Below are 19,048 nucleotides of genomic sequence, written 5' to 3' on the forward strand. Positions count from 1 at the left end.
TACCCTGTATTCAACTTACTTAAAAATAATTTCCCTACCTTGTATAATTTGAGAATGTATTGAGACCACCTGGGAAGGTTTTCTAAAAGGTACCAAGAAAAACATTTGAATCTTGACTACCTTAAGTCTCATACATACACAAAAGCCAGGAAAGCTTAAAATAGTTGATTAATGTTGTTATAATCTTTTATAAGCTTGACATATGTTGCAGAATTTATTGGTAAGATTACATTTTTTTTCTTTAGCTGGGAATGTCTGCTGTGATAGCTTAGGTTTGTCAGTAGGGGGAGTCCAGAACTAGAGGGCATAGGTTTAAGGTGAGAGGGGAAAGATCTCAAAGAGACCTAAGGTTTTCACGCAAAGGGTGGTACATGTATGGATTGGGCTGCCAGAGGAAGTGGTGGAGGCTGGTACAACATTTAAAAGGCATTGAATGGGTATATGAATAGGAAGGGTTTCGAGGGACATGGGCCAAGTGCTGGCAGCATGGAAGGTTAGACTGAAGGGTCTGTTTCCATGCTGTACACCCCAATGACTCTATGACTATAAGAAGTATCAATTCTGCTTCATAATCCACAGAAAGATGCAGAAACCTAGTGTCATATAATGTCAAAATTAGCAAAATAAAAAAAACATACTTTTTCCCAATACACCATGTAATGTGTTGCTTGTCATCACTATCTGTTCCTCAGAGATTCTGGTAACGTCTAGTTCCTGGTGCATTTTATTTTATAGATGTGAATCCTTCCAATTACCCCATGCTAAGGTATGCATGAATATATATTCACTCCCTGGGACAACCTGCAATGCATTGTTGTTTGGTTGTATTCCATTTTAAGTAGAAGGTGAGGGAATGGTTTCATTTCAAGTTTTTAAGATATTAAAAGGAGTTGGGTAAAATAAATGAGGCATTTTTCTTGCTGGTTGGAGTGTTGAGGGAAAGGGTTTGTAGTCTAAAGTTTTGAGTCTGCTTTTAAGAGAACTTCTAATTCAGAAAATTTCAAAATCCAAAGTGCAGTAGAAGTTTGGAACTCTGCATAATTATTGATGGCTCAGTTAGTAATTTTAAATCTGATTTCGATAGATTATTGTTAACCAAAGGTATGAAGGGATACGGAGCAAACGTGGCTATATGGAGTTGGGGCACAGGTGATCCATAATCTCACTGAATGCCAGAACAAGCTCAAGGGTGAAATGAAGTCCATCTATTCCAATGTTCATATGTTCCCCAATAATATTGGAAAAATTGCTTGGACTATATGAAGTTTCATTTTTAGTTTCAAAGTTTAAGGTAGTGTTTGAATACTAGACCATAGGGGCTGCTCTCATTTGAGAGAAGCAACTAGTGGTGATTTAATCTGAGGGCCAACAGACCTCAGGCGAGGGAAGAGGTTGAGAAGGAAGGTCCTGTGGTAAGACTTCAAAGTAGAGAACTTTCTGTACAGTGACACTGCATGTAGTTTGGTTTCATTTAGTTGGATATGCTGCTGATAAATAGCTCAATTGATGTTTTGGCCAAACTTGCATAGCTCTGCACAAAGTGGTCTGAAGATCAGATTTGCCATTTTTCACATAGTAATAAACAAGCTAAACAGTTCAATCAAGAAAATCACTCCTTTCAGATACTACTGGGATTCTAACATTTATTGTATTGATGATATGTGTAGGTTGGCTGAGTGGCAAATGTTCAGATGTTCTGAGCCAATTACAAAATGCACCTTCAAAGTAATTTCTTTCATCAAAGCAACAGAACAGAGCAAAAGAAAGCAGCAAGTATTGCTATAAAACAGTCACACACCAAATTGTTATATAACAACATAAATAAAATGCACAACTGTTAGCCACCGGAAGTACAACAGTAATGTTAAAACTGTTGCTACCCATTCTGTTACATAAAGCTTTTCTTAGGCAAGGTGTACAGACAAGGACACTGAAACAATATCATAGTTTGATGCAGAAACAGGATAAAGAAAAGAACCTATCTATTGTTTGAAAGATATATTGGATAGAATTTCTTCCTTACAGAATATAAACAGACATTCAGATGAGCCAAGCAATGAAGTAGAAGGGTTAATATATCCAGGGAAGCAAGAGCTTAGTGATTGAACTTTCAATGCCGGGATCAAACCAAATCTTGATTTATAGTTTGATAGCATGCTTTGCTGAGTGTAATGTTCACAATATGGTCTGGATCAATTTAACATATAGTTATTTGGAAATGTTACTCAGGAGATCAAGGATGGTTGGTTAGGAGATGGGAAAAAGATCCAAGGTTGAGGCACAGTGTTAGAGTCAGCTGGAAGGAAATTCATTCAGCTTCGGGCTGTGCTGTGCAGTATTTGACTGGAAATGTGTGATATTGACACTGACACCCCAAGGCAGGAAGCCTTTAATTTCTGGAAGGTGATATTCTTGTTGATCTTAAATTAACAATCAAAAATACAGACATTGTTGGGTATGAGATTTATAGCTGCACATGGTGAAAGAGGTCATAATACTAATTAGTGCAACATTCCTAAAATTTCTTCAAAACTGTATTGCCTTCACAAAGAATCCAAGGATCATGGTTTATTGTTGCCTTATTGTTGCTCACGGGGCAGCATGGTGGCTCAGTGGTTAGCACTGCTGCTTCACTGTGCAGGGACCTGTGTTTGATTCCCACCTTGAGCGATTGTCTGTGTGGAGTTTGCACATTCTCCCCGTGTCTGCATGGGTTTCCTGCCACAATCCAAAGATGTGCAGGTTAGGTGGATTAGCCATGCTAAATTGCCCATAGTGTTAAGTGCACTAGTCAGAGGGAAATGGGGGTGGGTGGGTTCCTCTTCGGGGGGTCAGTGTGGACTTGTTGGGCTGGAGGGCCTGTTTCTATACTGTAGGGAATCTAAACTTTCTGTACATGTATTAGTCATGTTGAAATTCTGGAATATGGGGCTTAGATTTGATTAGCCTTTTGGCAGGGGAAATAGTGAGAAGTTAGTTTCTTTGCTAATGGTATGTCCATTCAGATGAACAAGTTTGATTGATCCAAATGCATATGAGTCGATCAGCAGAAATATTCATGCTGCTGTACTTCACTGTTTGTTGCTTCTTCAGAATCGAAACTGGATCTTGGTGAGAGAAGTCGATTAGACTCATCTTTATTGTGGCGAGTCTGATACTCTCCTTCACCACCGCTGGGTTTGGGCCCTGTTGACAGACTCTCAAACGTAACGTATGAGTCATTTTGGAAACTCTCTTCTGGTGGCTTAATCAGAAACTTTCTGCAGCGCCTCTTCAGTGCTCCACAGCAGACAATGAGAGTGAGAGGGACCACAATAACACAGGCCACGGTGATCACCACCAGGTTAATTAGTTTCTGTGTCCCACTTGCATTGGCTACTTCATCTGTGGAGAAAATCACGCACTGCTCCTTTTTGGGAATGAGGCCTTTGAGACAAATGCAGACAATGTACTTGGTCTGTGGCATTAAACCACCAATGGTAATTTTGGTCTTTCCAGGACCCACATTTATTCTTCGCATTTCCCTTTCACCGAAAGTAGTGTATAGAATGCTAAAGATTGTGATATTTGTAGCCTTTGGAGATCTCCAAGCCAGGGAAACACTATGATAGGTACCCCCTATAACTCTAACAGTTCTGACCAGACAGTCTGCTTCTGGCTGAGTTGAAGAAGGACTAGAGGTAATATTGTCAGAAAAATAATCAGCACTTCTTCGCTTTTCCAATAAGCCACTAACTTGTGGAGGATCCATAACCTGTGAAACAATTTCTGATGCAGCTTCATTTGGTTTAACCTGGTGGTTAGGCATGAGGAAGTAACCTGTCCCATTTATAGCATGAAAGATCCCTGATGACTCCCTTGGTGATACTGTGGTGGTCAGTGCAGTCACATACTTGGCCATGAGCTTCCTCATTTTTCTGAAGCACGTTCTTTTGGGTGTGGTTTTGATTGGTGCTAATGCAATGGCAGAGTTCACCACAAGAAGGGAAATCGAAGCATTTGATGTACCCACCAAATTACTGGCTCTGCACAAATATGTTCCAGAATCCTGATGGGATGCAGTTGATAGACTGAGTGCAGACCACTTCAATCCCTCATGAGAATTGTCCTGTATTACTGTAAAACACAACATTTGCAGCATTTTATATTTGAGTTGGAAGTTACAAGAATATGTGCTTTTTTTGGATTAAAAATGAAATACATTTAAATGTGCCTACTGTTCTTCCTCATCAACTAGTGTTGTCTATAGAAATTGTTGGCAAATATTGGAACTCTCCATTACAGGTGTAAAATAATCTTGATAAAAGAGAGAAAAGACTGTCATGTAATAATGGGTTCTTCTGACTTGAAGGTTAAAATTTGCAATTAACAATTGTACTTCAACATCACAAATTTTCAAGATGAATCACAGGAATTATTACAGTGCAGAAGAAAAAAAATCATTCAGCCTATCTTGTCTGTGCTAGCTCTCTGAATGAACAATTCATTTCGTGCCATTCTCCTGCATTCTCCCAGTGAGCCTGCACATTGTTTCTTTTCACAATAACTATCTAATTCCCTTTTGAATATCTCCACACTCTCAAGCAGTACATTCCATACCTTAACCACTCACAGCATGAAAAATATTTTTGTTGTAGTGAGAGGGGAAAGATATAAAAGAGACCAAAGGGGCAGCTTTTTCATGCAGAGGGTGGTATGTGTATGGAATGAGCTGCCAGAGGAAGTGGTGGAGGCTGGTACAATTGCATTTGGATGGGTATATGAATACGAAGGGTTTGGAGGGATATGGGCAGGGTGCTGGCAGGTGGGATTAGATTGGGTTGGGATATGGTTGGGTTGGACCGAAGAGTCTGTTTCCATGCTGTACATCTCTATGACTCTATATCATTTTTGTTATTTTTCACTAATTACTTTAAATCTGTTTCCACTCATCCTTGATCCTTTCATGAATGGGAACAATTTCCCCCTATTTACTCTATCTTGATCTTGAATACTTTAAAGAGATCACTTAGCTTCTCTTCCCTGAGCTAAACAGTCCCAATTTCTCCAACATATCTTTATAATTGCCCTCATCTCTGTAACCATTCTGGTAAACTTCTGTACACTTATCAATGCCTGCCCTTATTTTTCGAAAGTGCAGTGCCCAGAACTGGGTGCAATATTCCAGCAGAAGCTGAAGGAGTGTCTTACATAACTTCAATATGACTTCCTTGCTCTTATACACTGTGTCCCCATTAATAGAGTTTCATATACAGTATGTTCTATTACCAGTTCACTCAACCTCTCCTGTCACCTTTATGATTTGTGCACATTTACACTGAGGACCTTCCAACCTTACATTTCCTTTAGAGTTATTTCTTTTATTTTATATTGTCTCTCCATGTTCTTCTACACAAAGCTATCACCTCACATTCTCTGCCATTGATCTTTATCTGCTGCATAACCACCCTGTACCTGTGTATGTTCATCTAAATTTCTACATGATCCCCTTCATGGTTGACAATGCTGCCAAGTTCCATATTGTTTGTAATTTTGAAATTGTACTATAAATTTAAGAAGTTAATATTTAGCAGGAAATGCAAGACTCTCAACACTGACCTTGGGGACTTCCACTACAAACCTTCCCAGACCAATACTCTGTTCCCTGTCAGTCAGCCAATACAATAGCTTAAATCTACCACCGAAGTGCACGTTAAAATAGGAGTTTTTAAAAAAAACTCACTCATGAATTTTGGGTGCCGCAGACTGGACCAGGGTTTATTGCTTGTCCCTGGTTACCTTTGAGAAGGTAATGGTGAGTTCTTGAACTGTGGTCTTAAAAAGATATGTCAGAAGGCAGCTTCAAATTAAAAGACACGTGTTTCATATTAATGTACATTGCTTTACACAGTAGAATTTCAGGGCTTTGATCAACTGCCACAGCTTGCGTATTTCACAAACATTTACAGGTAAATTATAGCAGGCAATCTAATGGTAAGACTTTGTTCGGGAGCGAATTAAGGGTTATGGAACCCAGATAGGTAAATGGAGTTAAGATACAAATCAATCATGACTTAACTGGATGGCAGAACATGTTTATGAGGATGAATGCCCTATTCCTGTTCCTATGCCCCAATGAGAAATTATAATCCTTAGTTCTATTTAGCTGGGCTAATCTAAGAAACATCAAAGTTTAATGTAAAGGCAAAGCTTATCGGGAACAGAACATTTGCCTCTGTAGCAGTGTGAAGTAAACTTTTAAAGTCATACAATATTTATGGACATATAGAACACGTGGATTATGCAATTTAAGATGGTCAACTAGGTGTAATTGTAAGACAATATTTTATTGGAAGGATCCAACGTTAAATTATGAGAGCAAACCTAAAAGTTTTCAATTGTTATCTAAAAATAGATCATTCCCTTTTGGTTGCAGTAACGTGCCCAAATATTTCATAAAAATCTATTCTTGATTGATAATCTTTCAACATGTGTACTGGCTATAATCAATGTGCCAATCTCTTCAGTGAAGGCTGACTGAAAAATGTAATCACAGTATTTATTGAGATTAGTATAAGTAAGTAACAGTTGGGTGTATATTGGAGCTTAATGCTTCCTTAGTATCAGAGTTTAGTATTTTAACTAAAAACAGTTTAAAAAATGGCTTTATTTGACCAGAGACCTACCTGCATCATTCAACAGGATATTATCCAATCTAAGCCAACTAATGTCTGGAATGGGAACCCCTGTAGCGACACAATATAGTGAGACAATTCTTCCCATGACTGTGGTCACTTTACTTTCCACGGCATGAATTGTTGGACTCTGGCACTTTTTTAGGTCAATGCTGCTGAGTTGGGATTCAGAGAGGTTTTCTGGCCATGTGCACTTTAATCCAGGGTCCATCAAAGCTGTAGTTAAATCATTCCTCTTGACCAAATGAACTAGTTCTGATAATCTGCAGTCACATTTCCAAGGGTTGCCATGTAGTCCTATTGAAAGGAACAAGTGTACATTTCGTTCAGAGGAAAAGATTGCAAAACATGTGGATCTGCACTGTTGGATATAAATTCTTTCATTTTAGTATATCTTTATTTTAAATATTTTAGATATACATTTTTAAATTATTGATCCTGCCTGCACAGCAAGGCTTTCAGCTCTTCTGAAGTTTTGATGTGAGTTGTTATCTCACAGTTTCTGATAGTCCAAGGGACCAATCAGTCATCATGCAGTGTGCCTCAGTAAAGTATTACACTCTGGAGGGTAATGCAGCCAACTACTGTGATATCCTCACCTTGTGTCTTTTCCAGGGCACTGATGAGGAGCAGAAAACCAAGTTGATATTTACTCTGGCAGGAAACGCCATCTCAGTTGTAGTGTTCTCATTGCCACATTACTTCAGAATTGCAAACTCATCACGTGAAAGACATTAAAGTTCATATTTGATTGAATATTCTACCCTCCCAACAAGTAACATAACGGAACAAAAAAAAAAGATGAAAAGGCAGGTTACGAAAGGGGTACAGACAATTTACAGAGATATCGAAAGTTTAAGTAAGTGGGCAAACGTTGGCAAATGAAGTACAATGTGGGAAAATGCAAAATTGTTCATTGAGAACAAAAGCACAGAATATTATTTAAATGAGAAAAACTGTAGAAAGTTGCAACACATAGGGGTTTAGGTACATGAAACACAGAAAGCTAGCACACAGGCACAGCAGATAATCCGGAAAACTAATGGAATGTTGGCCCTTATTTCAATGGGGTTGGGTGTAAAGAGTAGGGAAATTTTACTGCAACTGTACAAGGTGCTGATGAGACCACATCTGGAGAACTTTTGAGTTCTGAGCAATTTTAGTCCCCTCTCTTTAAAAAAAAGATATAATTTCATTGGAGGCAGTTCAGTGAAAGTTCACTCAGATGATCCCTGTTCTGGAATAAAGATTAAACAGGTTGGGATTCTACTTTCTGGAATTTAGAAGAATGAGAGGTGATTTCATTGAAACATAGGATTTTTGCGAGGCTTGACAGGGTAAATGTTTAGAGGAGGTTTCCCCTTATGGGAAAGGCTAGAATCAGAGGGTTTAGTTTCAGAATAAAGGGGCACCAATTCAAGACTGAGGTGTGGAGGAATTTCTTCACTCAGAAGGCTTTGAGTCTTTGGAATCTTTGCTACATTGTCCTTTTGTATATTTATAAGGCTGAGATAAATAGATGCGTGATCAGTAGGGGAATCAAGTGTTTTGGTGAAAGGGAAGGAAAGTTGATGTGAGGACTGGTGGATCAGCCATGCTCCCGTTGAATAGTGGAGCAGATTCAAGGAGTCAAATGACCTACTCTTGTTCGTATATCTTATTGTCTTCGCAAAGTTGTGTAACACCCAGTCTTAAGGTGGTTATGAGAAATATTAAAATGATCCCTACATTCATTTGGTCATAATTGTTACGAAAAAATTAATAAGTGATGTAACTAAAATTTTACATGAATGTATACAATCTATTGTTTGTAGTCACATTGTCTTTAGTTGCTAATTTTATGACATTAATTTGTTTATTTGTAAATTTAAGTGCAATAACAGCAAACATTGACATTTGCCAAGGAGAAGTGTGGGACTTTAACTGACTTTATATCTATATTCCCTCTTTGATTGAAGTCAGATACATGAAAAATAAAGTATCATAAATAAGCATATGCTGAGGAATTATATGAAATCAATTGGACTCCTAATTTATGTTGTGGTAAATCTGAACATATTGGGTATACTGTACAGGAAAACATACAATATTGCAGGTTTTTATAAATTGGCAATTGATTACAGTCCTAATAGTTTCTTCAGTGTGTTCTGAATCATGATGACAAAAAGGCAAGTGGGGTATATAATTACCACAGTGTTGCCTATTATTTTGCATTATAGAGGTGTTTGTCCTTGCTATTGAGTTATGAGCACCATATCAGGTGTGAAGATTAAGAGTTGTTTCAGCATCACTTTATACAAACAGAAGGATAACCTCAAATTCAAAATACATTGCACCAGCAATCAGTTAAAACTCATAGTTAACAAAAAGTAGGCAACTAGCTTGAGGTAAAAGAAAATTAACATATATATAGAAGTAAAATTAATGATTTGAGCCAGAGATATTGTTAATTATTGCAGGCTAAAGTCAAATGATTCAAAATAAATAAGTTGAGGTAAGAGTGTAGCAGAGAGACACTTGCCATAGTGAAAAGCAAATGCATAACAGAGGAATATTACATTTCTATTATTACATGTGACACTGCAGCTTTCTCTAAAATTGCTTGCTTAAGAATCTAATCACCAATCAAAATGTATTATTTTAATGGAGAATTATGTCAATAATTTAGCTAAAGATCTACCTTTTATGAGAGTGAAACATCATTGATGGGTTTTTACAAATGAGTCTACTGCACAGCAGAGGTAGGGCATTCTTTGTGCTTACCTATGATGCGTTTTGAATTGCCAGTTGATGAAGTTGCACGGCACACCTTTGGAGCAGTCAGCCATATGGAAATCACTTTGGTTGACAAGGTAGTCAGCTGGTTTCCTGATAAATCCAGGTAGGTGATATTTCTTAAATAAGTGGCTGCTTGGCTCGGGAATGATTGAAGAACATTGTCATGTAAGTCAAGGAGCCAGAGTTGTGGCAAATAAGAAAGGGCTTCCCATGGAAAAGTTGGAAGTGCATTTCTATCCAGACGAAGTTCCTTCAGACCGATTACACTCTGCAGACTCTGTCTGTCAAAGCTGCTGATGGAGTTACTGGACAGCCAAATGTACTCCAGACTGGAGGTAGAAGAGAAAGCTTGGGTGGGAATTTGTTTAATTAATGTTTTCTCAATCACTAGTTTTACAGTTTCAGCTGGAATATTGTTTGGAAACAGAGTCATTTCAGGGTCATGACAAAGCACAGTCCTGAAAGTAAAGAGAATCTCTTGTTAGTTTAATTATTCATTACATGTGACAACTAAACAAACTTTTTAGTTGCAGAGAACACAGCATGGTAATTTTTTTTGCTTGTTTGTCATCCAGTTTTCTCCCATCTTTGCTTGAAAGCTGCTGTGACACTGAGTGTTATCAATTCTCCTGTAATATGTCTGAGCAATGTGGACCTAGGCAGTGTGGAGCAGCCAGTTGATCGACCATGAAAAGTGAGGGCTATGAGAGCAAAGATAAGTCCTCATCATACCAATAGTTTTTCCATCCCTGAAGTGAAGGAGAAGGTTTAGCTCTCCCTATTCCTGGATACCAATTGTGTTGTCCTCATTTCAGTCTTAGCTGAAATCTGGCATTGGGTTTGCTTGGCCTCTAGCTTCACTACCAACTGAAGGAAATTTGGTCCAAAAAGCTTCACTTGTTTGCAAGTAGCCCTCTGCTGCTCAGAACCATGTTCAGACAGATATTCTCTTACACTGAGTATTAATGAGGCATGAATAATAGGAAATGTAATATAGGATATACATCCATCAGTTAGGAATGGTTGTACTAATCTTAGCTGAAAAATGCCAGAAACAGCAAAGACAAGTCAGGACTGGTGCTCAAAGAAGTTCTTGCCACATTCCATTTGAGTTACAGCAGCCATTTGGGTGGCATGGTGGCTCAGTGGTTAGCACTGCTGCCTCACAGTACCAGGGAGCTGGGTTCAATTCCAGCTCCCTGGTGACTGTCTGTGTGGAGCTGTTATGTTCTCCCTGTGTCTGTGTGGATTTCCTCTGGGTGCTCTGTTTCCTCCCACAGCCCAAAGATGTGCAGGTTAGGGTGAGTTGATCATGCTAAATTGCCCATGGTGTTCAGGGAAATGTTGGTTAGGTGCACTAGTTAGGGGAATGGGTCTGGGTGGGATGCTCTTCAGAGGGTCAGTGTGGATATTTTGGGCTGAATGGCCTGTTTCCATACTGTAAGGATTCTAATCTAGCTCAATTTTCTTTACCTTCTCTTAAATTTTATTATTTATTATCAAACGCAATATGTATTTGTCAGTAATATGCACTTTGGAGAAGTGCCTCAATGAAAGTATAATGGAGCTTCACATTTAATCTGTAGAAATGGAAATGTCTTGACTAATTAAGACTTAATTCATGAGGTCGACAGCTCAGAAGAAATGACTCAGATCTGACATCAATCAAAGAAATACATAATAGTTTCCTGAATTAAACATGATTTCAATATTTATAATTTTCTTTTAGTATAGACAATGCAGATAAGGAGTAAAAATTGTATTGTAGAATAAAATACAATGTCAAATATTAAATATTGAGGAAATTGAAAAACAGCAAAGTTATCCTCAGTGCTTTTTTGAGCATTGCAAAATGTTTCCAAAAATATGCAATGATATTCTACAATTTACCTCAGTACAAAGTATACATATATAAACTGATATTATGGCAGATGCTGCTAGAAATCTATTAGAAAAGCACAACTAAAATTAATCTCTTTGGAAGTAAATATGTTGAACATTAGAAATGATAAATTAAGTGCATGGAACTTTGGAAAGGACAATTTCAATTGTATAACTATGCAGTTTTAGTTATAAAATAATAAGATGTCTCTCCCAATTTAAACCCAAAGTTGAAACGCTGAGATACCTTGTCATGTGTTCACCACTGTAATTCTGGAAAGTGCAAATGCATTGAGAAGGGCACGAGCAGAAAGTCACAGACAGATCGCCAAAACACAAAAAGCAAAGCATCCAGATGTTGAGTGACATTTTCTCTGCTCCTCATAGCACTGGTGATCTGAAGACTGTGCTGCTTAACACAGCTCCAGCAACATCTCTCTGTCTTTGTGGCTCACAATCCAAAGTCCTCAGCTGCTACAGTGAATCCTGAGATAAAAAAAGGATAGAAAAGGATTAAGAAGGGCTTTCTGCTGTCATGAGATTGGTATATAGTCTGGACACCATCGAGAGATATTGTACTGAGAGAGCTAATATGCAAGGATGTGAATTATCCTGGCATTGTTTTATTCTCTTTAAATGCATGTGTATTTGTTTGCATGGAGATTAATTAGATAGTATCATTCAATATGATACCACTGCAGAAGGGTAGGAATAGACTGAATGGTCTACTTAGATGAAGTAGAACCGTAAGCCTAATGTTGATGCACCAACGGTTTACTTCTGTTTTATATGCTTCTGAAATAAAAATCATGTTGTATTAGTTATTTAATTGCTAAATGGAAAAAGCTGTAAAAGTTTGATGAAACCAAAGGTAAATGCTATAGGCAGTATAGCTGGCATTCCTTCCAATCTACATCTATTCAAAAAAAGGGACATGCATGTTCAGTTCAAGACTGACCCGATGCTCAAGGTGTGTTTGAGGTTAAACCTAACGGATTCTGAGCAGGTTGATTAAAAATAACTGAAACTGCTGGAGAGGACTCTTGTGGTACAGCAGTTGCGTCCCTACCTCCAAACCAGGAGGCTTGGATTCAAGTCTCGCCCACTCCAGGGGGTGTGTCATGATACCTTTGATACCTGAAACCTGATGGAGGAAACGATCTCTGGTGAATGAGCAAGTGGGAAGTAATTTAAAAGGTAAGTGCATTAGGCCTTCTAAAAATGTTTCCTGTACTGTTACTGTATTCCCATCTGGGCTGCTAGACTTCTATGAGCTGGAGTGACAGGTATTATTTTGCCACAACCCCCAAAGGGAACAAAGGCTAGACAATGTATGCTGGTCAGATCAGAAACAATGACATCCTATGAACTAATAAAGGAAGTAAACATATCTTTATTTGGGAAGTGTTTGCCACCAGGGAAACTTTCAAAGTGATGCCCAGTGGAAAAGTAGACAAGTGATAATGTACCACATCATTCAGGCTTCTTGATGGTACTGTGTGATCTTCTGTATGCACCTACAGCCCACAACCATAAAGCCACAGGAAGCTCATCTTGGCCGACATTGGGAAATGGAGCCTCCTCTTCTGAGTGATGTCTGCATCACTGGCACTTTGAATGACAATATAATGCAATGTGACTCTCTCCTTCATCATTCTGCCAAAGGCTCTTCAGTAAGTATATAATCTCAGCATGGTATTGCATGAAAAGTGGCTGACATGATCAGGAATAAATGTAGCCTGTTTGCCCACACCTACCAATGTTCCATAAAGCATTTCTATGGGCCATGTGAAAGCCTAAGACGTGATAACCTCCCTGCCCAGCATCTGTATGTTTATATGTTTATATCCCTCAAACTTTCTAATTCTCCACATGTGTTGGCATATTTTCACTGTGTGTATTTATTTCTTTATTTTCTCTCATACTTCTCTGCATTGCAATGCATCTTGCAATGTCTCTTTAAATTCTTTCATAGTGCTTTTTGCCAAATTGTTGGATTTTGTATCAAGCAGCAACTATTAATGTTGAGCTCCTAGTGACCAAGTACTATCATCATCTGTTCAAATAACCTAGTTCTGGCTCTTTATAAATCACAGTTTACATTTTGTTTGGTTCACTTCATATAAATTATCTACTTACACCAATTTATCACAACTACTAAAACAAGTAAATGGAACTGCATATTGTTCAATCAAATTGTTTTGATCTCTCAACTAGCCTCAAAACAAGTCTTATTCCAACTTAGATTGTTTTCTCTCATTTTGTACTTGGTCTCCATTTATTTTCCTCTGGTGATTATACCATGATTAGTGCATTACAGCATGCAGCAAGAGCCTATCTCTTCCATTACTTGATTGTGAGTGTGGCTGCTATAAAGCACATTAAGGGACTGCATCAGTTTTGTAAATATGGCACAGATTCTTGTCGCAAATGGCAACTCTAATAATGATTTTCTTAATCTGACCCAATGCTTAACCAGATTTGAAAACCCAACCAAGTGATGATTCACAACCCTCACCATCTGTTATTTTGCAATTTATTGAAAGCATACTTACTTTAATAAAATCTGATATCTCTGAGATATAGTGCAGAGATGGATTATCTTATTCACATGATATGATTGTATGAACATCCCCAGAGTTTAATTGAATATTTTTGTCATTTGGCTCATGCAAATACATCTTATGTGAGTTCAGACCAATGGCCCCTTAATAATCCAATCTTTGTTTGGCTAATGGCAGCATAGCTAAGCTCTTAAAACCAAATTAGCTGTCAATTATTTTTGGGTGATTTTTCTTCTGGGGAAACTGAAAGGTCTGAAGGTAGATAAATCAGCTGGAGCAGATGGACTAAATTTCAGAGTTCTGAAGGAGTTAGCTGAGGATATTGTAGAGGCATTGGTGGTGATCTTGCAGGAATCATTGGCATCAGGGAGGGTTCCAGAGAACTGGAAAATGGTTAATGTAACACTCATGTTTAAGAAGGGAGTGTGGCAGAAGACCGGAAAATATAGACTGGTTAGACTGACTTTGTTGCTGGTCAGATTTTAGAGTCCATTATGAACAATAAGATTATGGTGTAGTTGGAAGTGCATAGTTAAATACAGCTGAGTCAGCACGGCTTTGTCAAGGGGAGGTCATGCCTGATACATCTGTTAGAATTCTTTGAGCTGGTAATGAGCAAGTTAGACAAAGGAGAGCCAGTGAATGTCATAGAGTCATCGAGATGTACAGCACGGAAACAGACCCTTCGGTCCAACCCGTCCAAGCCAACCAGATATCCCAACCCAATCTAGTCCCACCTGCCACCACCCAGCCCATATCCCTCCAAACCCTTCCTATTCATATACCCATCCAAATGCCTCTTAAATGTTGCAATTGTACCAGCCTCCACCACTTCCTCTGGCAGCTCATTCCATACATGTACCACCCTCTGCGTGAAAACGTTGCCCCTTAGGTCTCTTTTATACCTTTCCCCTCTTATCATAAACCTATACCCTCTAGTTCTGGACTCCCCAGGCACAGGAAAAAGACTTTGCCTATTTACCCTATTCATGCCCCTCATAATTTTGTAAACCTCTATAAGGTCACCCCTCAGCCTCCAAAGCACCAGGGAAAACAGCCCCAGCCTGTTTAGCCTCTTCCTACAGCTCAAATCCTCCAACCCTGACAACATTCTTGTAAATCTTATCTGAACCCTTTCAAATTTTATATCTTTCCAATAGGAAGGAGACCAGAATTGCACACAATATTCCAACAGTGGCTTAACCAATGTGCTGTACAGCTGCAACATGACCTCCCAACTCCTATACTCAATACTCAGGATTCCCTCCAACAACTTGCCCACCACCGAGGTCAGGCTCACCAGTCTATAGTTCCCTGGCTTGTCCTTACTGCCCTTCTTAAACAGTGGCATCATGTTTGACAACCTCCAGTCTTCCGGCACCTCACCTGGACTATCGATGATACAAATATCTCAACAAGAAGCCCAGCAATCACTTGTCTAGCTTCCCACAGACCAGGTCCTGGGGATTTATCCACCTTTACCCATTTCAAGACATCCAGATGTATTTGAATTACTAAAAGGCCTTTGACAATGTGCTGTGCAGGAGGCTGCTGAATAAAATAAGAGCCCATGGTGTAAGGGATAAGGTACTGGCATGGATAGAGGATTGGCTGACTGGTAGAAGACATAGAATAGGGATAAATTGGGCTTTTTCAGGATGGCAGCCAGTGGCTAGTGGCCTTCTGCAGGGGTCAGTTTTCAGATCACAATTATACATGTTATGCATTAGAAATCTGGATGAAGGAACTGAGGGCATTGCTGCTAAGTTTGCAGATGACAAAGGTAGCTGGAGGGGCAGGTACTATTGAAGAAGGGAGGAGGCTGCAGAGGAATTGGAGAGGTGAGAAGAGTGGAAAAGAAGTGACAGATGGAACACAATGTGGGAGGGAGTGAGATGTGTACTTTGGTGGAAGAATAGAGGCATAGACTAGTTTCTAAATAGGGAAAGGCTTTAGAAATCTGAAGCTCAATGGAACTTGGAAGTCCTAGTTCAGGATTCTTTTAAGATGTTTCCACTTTTGGGAGAGACTAGAACCTGAGGGCACAGGCTCAGAGTGAAGAGACAGCCCTTCAGAAATGAAAAAAGGAGCTATTTCTTCAGCCAGAGGGTGGTTAATCTATGGAACTCATTGCTACAGATGGCAGTGGAGGCCAAGTCATTGAGTGTATTTGAGAGAGAGATAGGTAGGTTCTTCAGTAGTAAGGGGATTATGGGGAGATGGCAGGAGAATAGGATTAAAAAACACATCAGCCATGATCAAATGGAGAAGCAGACTTGATGGACTAAATCATTTAATTCTGTTCCTATATCTTATGGCCTTTTGGTCTCATCATTTGTGGGTCTCAGGCAGAGGGAGCAGTGTTGGGTCCAGTGACGGAGAGATTGTAGGTCCCCACGGGGATCTGGGGTATTATCAGGTCAAAGGGATTTTTAATTTTCTGGGCATTCCTTTGGAGTCTGCAACATCATGGATTACACAGTATCTCAATGTGCAACTCCCCTTGACACTGCAGAAATAGCCATCAGAAAATTATGCAGCAGTTAAAGGAATCAAGGTTGCAGAAAACATCTTTGGTTGTTGAGAAGAAAGCAAGAAATAGAATGTGGTGGTAGTGACAGAGAGGACAAAGCTGGTGAATGTGTGAGGTTAAGCAACCCAGGCTGAGAAATAAGTGAGCTGAGTTAGCAGGTTTTACAAGGGTCTCAGAAAGAGAGATTCACTGATCAAAATGGCAAGCAGTGATTCCACAGCAATTTTCAGAAAGAAACCAACTATATCCATACCAGCTCTGCAAGCTACTTTAGCATGGAGACAGCTGTGACTCTGAGCTTTGGATGTGTGATGATGCTATGACTTTATGAGGTTATTTTGTCCTTTTTATTAAGGGAGAGGCAGAGGTACTGAGCATTCTACCAAAACCACTGGAGTGTACAGCTTGTGAGGCCTTGGGAGTTTTATTAAAAGCTTGGAACAATAGAAGCAGCCTGGATGGGTGTGGCCAACTCTCACAGACCAGGATTTCAACTTTTTTTTTAGTTTTCACATTTAGCTTTAAGCAGTTGTTGTTGTGGCATGAAGAAGTGGGAGCTATTTTTCCCTCTCTCAATTACAACCAAACATTGGGGCTTCTCTTCCTAGGTTGCCTTTGTATGTGAGACAAAATTTGCTTTTCTGAATTTGCCTGTTTGCCAAGGCATGTGTTTATGGGATATTACTATATTGGAATGGTTAATTAGTATTACTTACTCTATCTATTATTTTGTGAAAGTTTCCAATAGAGTTAAGTTATTCTAAATCTCTCTTTCTTTGATTATTTTAACTATAGTGTCTAAATAAATTGTGTTTTGCTCAATATCAAGTAGTTTGACCAATTATATTGCAACTGGAACATGACACTTTACATTTGCCTTACAAACAAGAAAAAGTTAGGGTCTAGGCTAGCTTCTTAAAATGTTTTGGTGGGGGGGGGGGGGGGGGTGGTGTTGTCTGATCTTGTCCATAACAGATGCTTGTAAGTTTATTGCTGGGGATAGAAGGATGAATCATTACTTCTGATAATTGGAATTAGTACATTTCAAATAATTCTTGCACATTATAATATAGTTTGTTTTATTTGTTTGACAAGCAAATCTTTGTATTCTGTTGTTAAAAGTACATTGGCAGCCAATATTCAGTGACTGACCTCCAGGTAAACAGAAAAAAAAATGAACCTTTTGGTCTATATGTTTACATCTATACTTGACTTGTCCAATATTACTATCAACTGGGATCATCAATACCTGACGAAGACAAATGCAAACTATTCATTTAAATACCTCAGTCATGCTGCCTTTTCCATATATAAATCCCCTCTTTCGTTCTTAATTGGTTCCAGGCTTTTTTTTAACCACTGTTTTACGATTTATGTGTCTGTAGAAGACATTGGAATCCTCCTTTATGTTGGATGCCCATCAATTTCAATATTCCCACAATGCTTCTCTTACTTACTTTGTTACCACCCCACTGAAGCTTCTATATTCGGCCTGGTTCTCAATTGCATTTTTTATGTGACACCTTGCATTAGTAAACTGTTTCTTTGTCATAATTTCTACATCTTATGTGATCCAGGAAGCTTTGAATTTGTTTGCCTCACCTTTTCATTTTGAAAGAGTTTTCCTTCTCTTTTCCCTTTATTGATCCAATCAAGGGATGTGGGTTTTACTGCTGGGCCAGCATTTATTTCCCATCTCTTGTCACTCTTGAGAAAATGATGAACTGTCTTCTTGGACTACAGCAGTCCATTTGGTGTGAGCTGGAGGTTGGGGCAAATAATGGGGTGCTCACTGGGTTGGGTGGTATAGCCGCAAGGGGTGGTGTTTGCAATGATAGGTGGGTGAGGGGTTGGGGTAACATGTGGGTAAGAGGATACAATGCCAGATGATTGAGGGGGTAATGTGAATGATGACTGAGGGGTGGGGCGGCAGCTGAGTGTCATCCTCATTAGCAGTCACTCACTAACAATTGTAATTGTCTATCTCAGAAATTCCGTGTCACTGGTCATGGGTTCTGTGGGCCCTTATATGTACTGATGAGCCTGATCCTAGAGCTGCATCTCCCACTACACCTTTGGCAGATGTCTCCAGGAGGTGGAATTAGTCCTTGTCCTCGAGATCACTGGCATTCCTTTCTCCGGTTCCTTTTCTGTACTTTCTCTTGCTGGAATAGTGTGTCATGTGGGTGAGGAGTAGGTTGGTAGGTGGATGAGGGCATAGGGTGACAGTGATTGAAGGGTTGAGATGTCAGGTAGGTGAGGGGGTGCATGGCAGGAGGGTAGGTGTTAGGATAGCAGATCAGTGAAGGGTTTACATACCATGTAGGCAAAAGGATAGGTACATGGATGAATGAGTAGGGTAGATCATGGTGTAGTTGGGGGAAAGAGATTCAGGTTGAAGGTATTTACAAGACAATTCCATTTGGGGGTGGTTGGGTCCAACTGGGGTCAGGTATGCTTAAGTGATTGGTCTTTGGAATTGCTTTGAGTAGTTGGAGGGTTCAGATTTATGTGGGGATGAGGGTGTCGGTGACGTGCAATGGAAGGAGTGTCTAGTATCTGTGGAGAGTCTGATGGAGGTGAATTGTGAGTTTGAATCCCTCTAACTATGGGTAACT

The 19,048-nt window shown here is 39.3% G+C and overlaps 1 protein-coding gene across 3 annotated transcripts in view; it reads right to left on the reverse strand.

Annotated features, from left to right (window-relative positions):
• Positions 1-1,634: 1,634 nt before the first annotated feature.
• The window catches only part of lrit1a (leucine-rich repeat, immunoglobulin-like and transmembrane domains 1a), a 33,849-nt gene continuing 16,435 nt past the window's right edge, over positions 1,635-19,048 (reverse strand). For 2 of the 3 annotated variants that reach the window (XM_072583379.1, XM_072583378.1), the window contains exons 2-5: positions 11,581-11,819; positions 9,438-9,910; positions 6,666-6,971; positions 1,635-4,116 (exon numbers count right to left, since the gene is read on the reverse strand). In XM_072583379.1, coding sequence (XP_072439480.1) covers positions 3,044-4,116; positions 6,666-6,971; positions 9,438-9,910; positions 11,581-11,702 — 1,974 coding nt within the window. In that variant the 5' untranslated portion in view covers positions 11,703-11,819 and the 3' untranslated portion in view covers positions 1,635-3,043. The remainder of the gene's footprint in view (positions 4,117-6,665; positions 6,972-9,437; positions 9,911-11,580; positions 11,820-19,048) is intronic. The other variant, XM_072583380.1, reaches the window with a different exon arrangement.

This window comes from Chiloscyllium punctatum, chromosome 13 (genome assembly GCF_047496795.1).
Source record: "Chiloscyllium punctatum isolate Juve2018m chromosome 13, sChiPun1.3, whole genome shotgun sequence".
Lineage (NCBI taxonomy): Eukaryota > Metazoa > Chordata > Chondrichthyes > Orectolobiformes > Hemiscylliidae > Chiloscyllium > Chiloscyllium punctatum.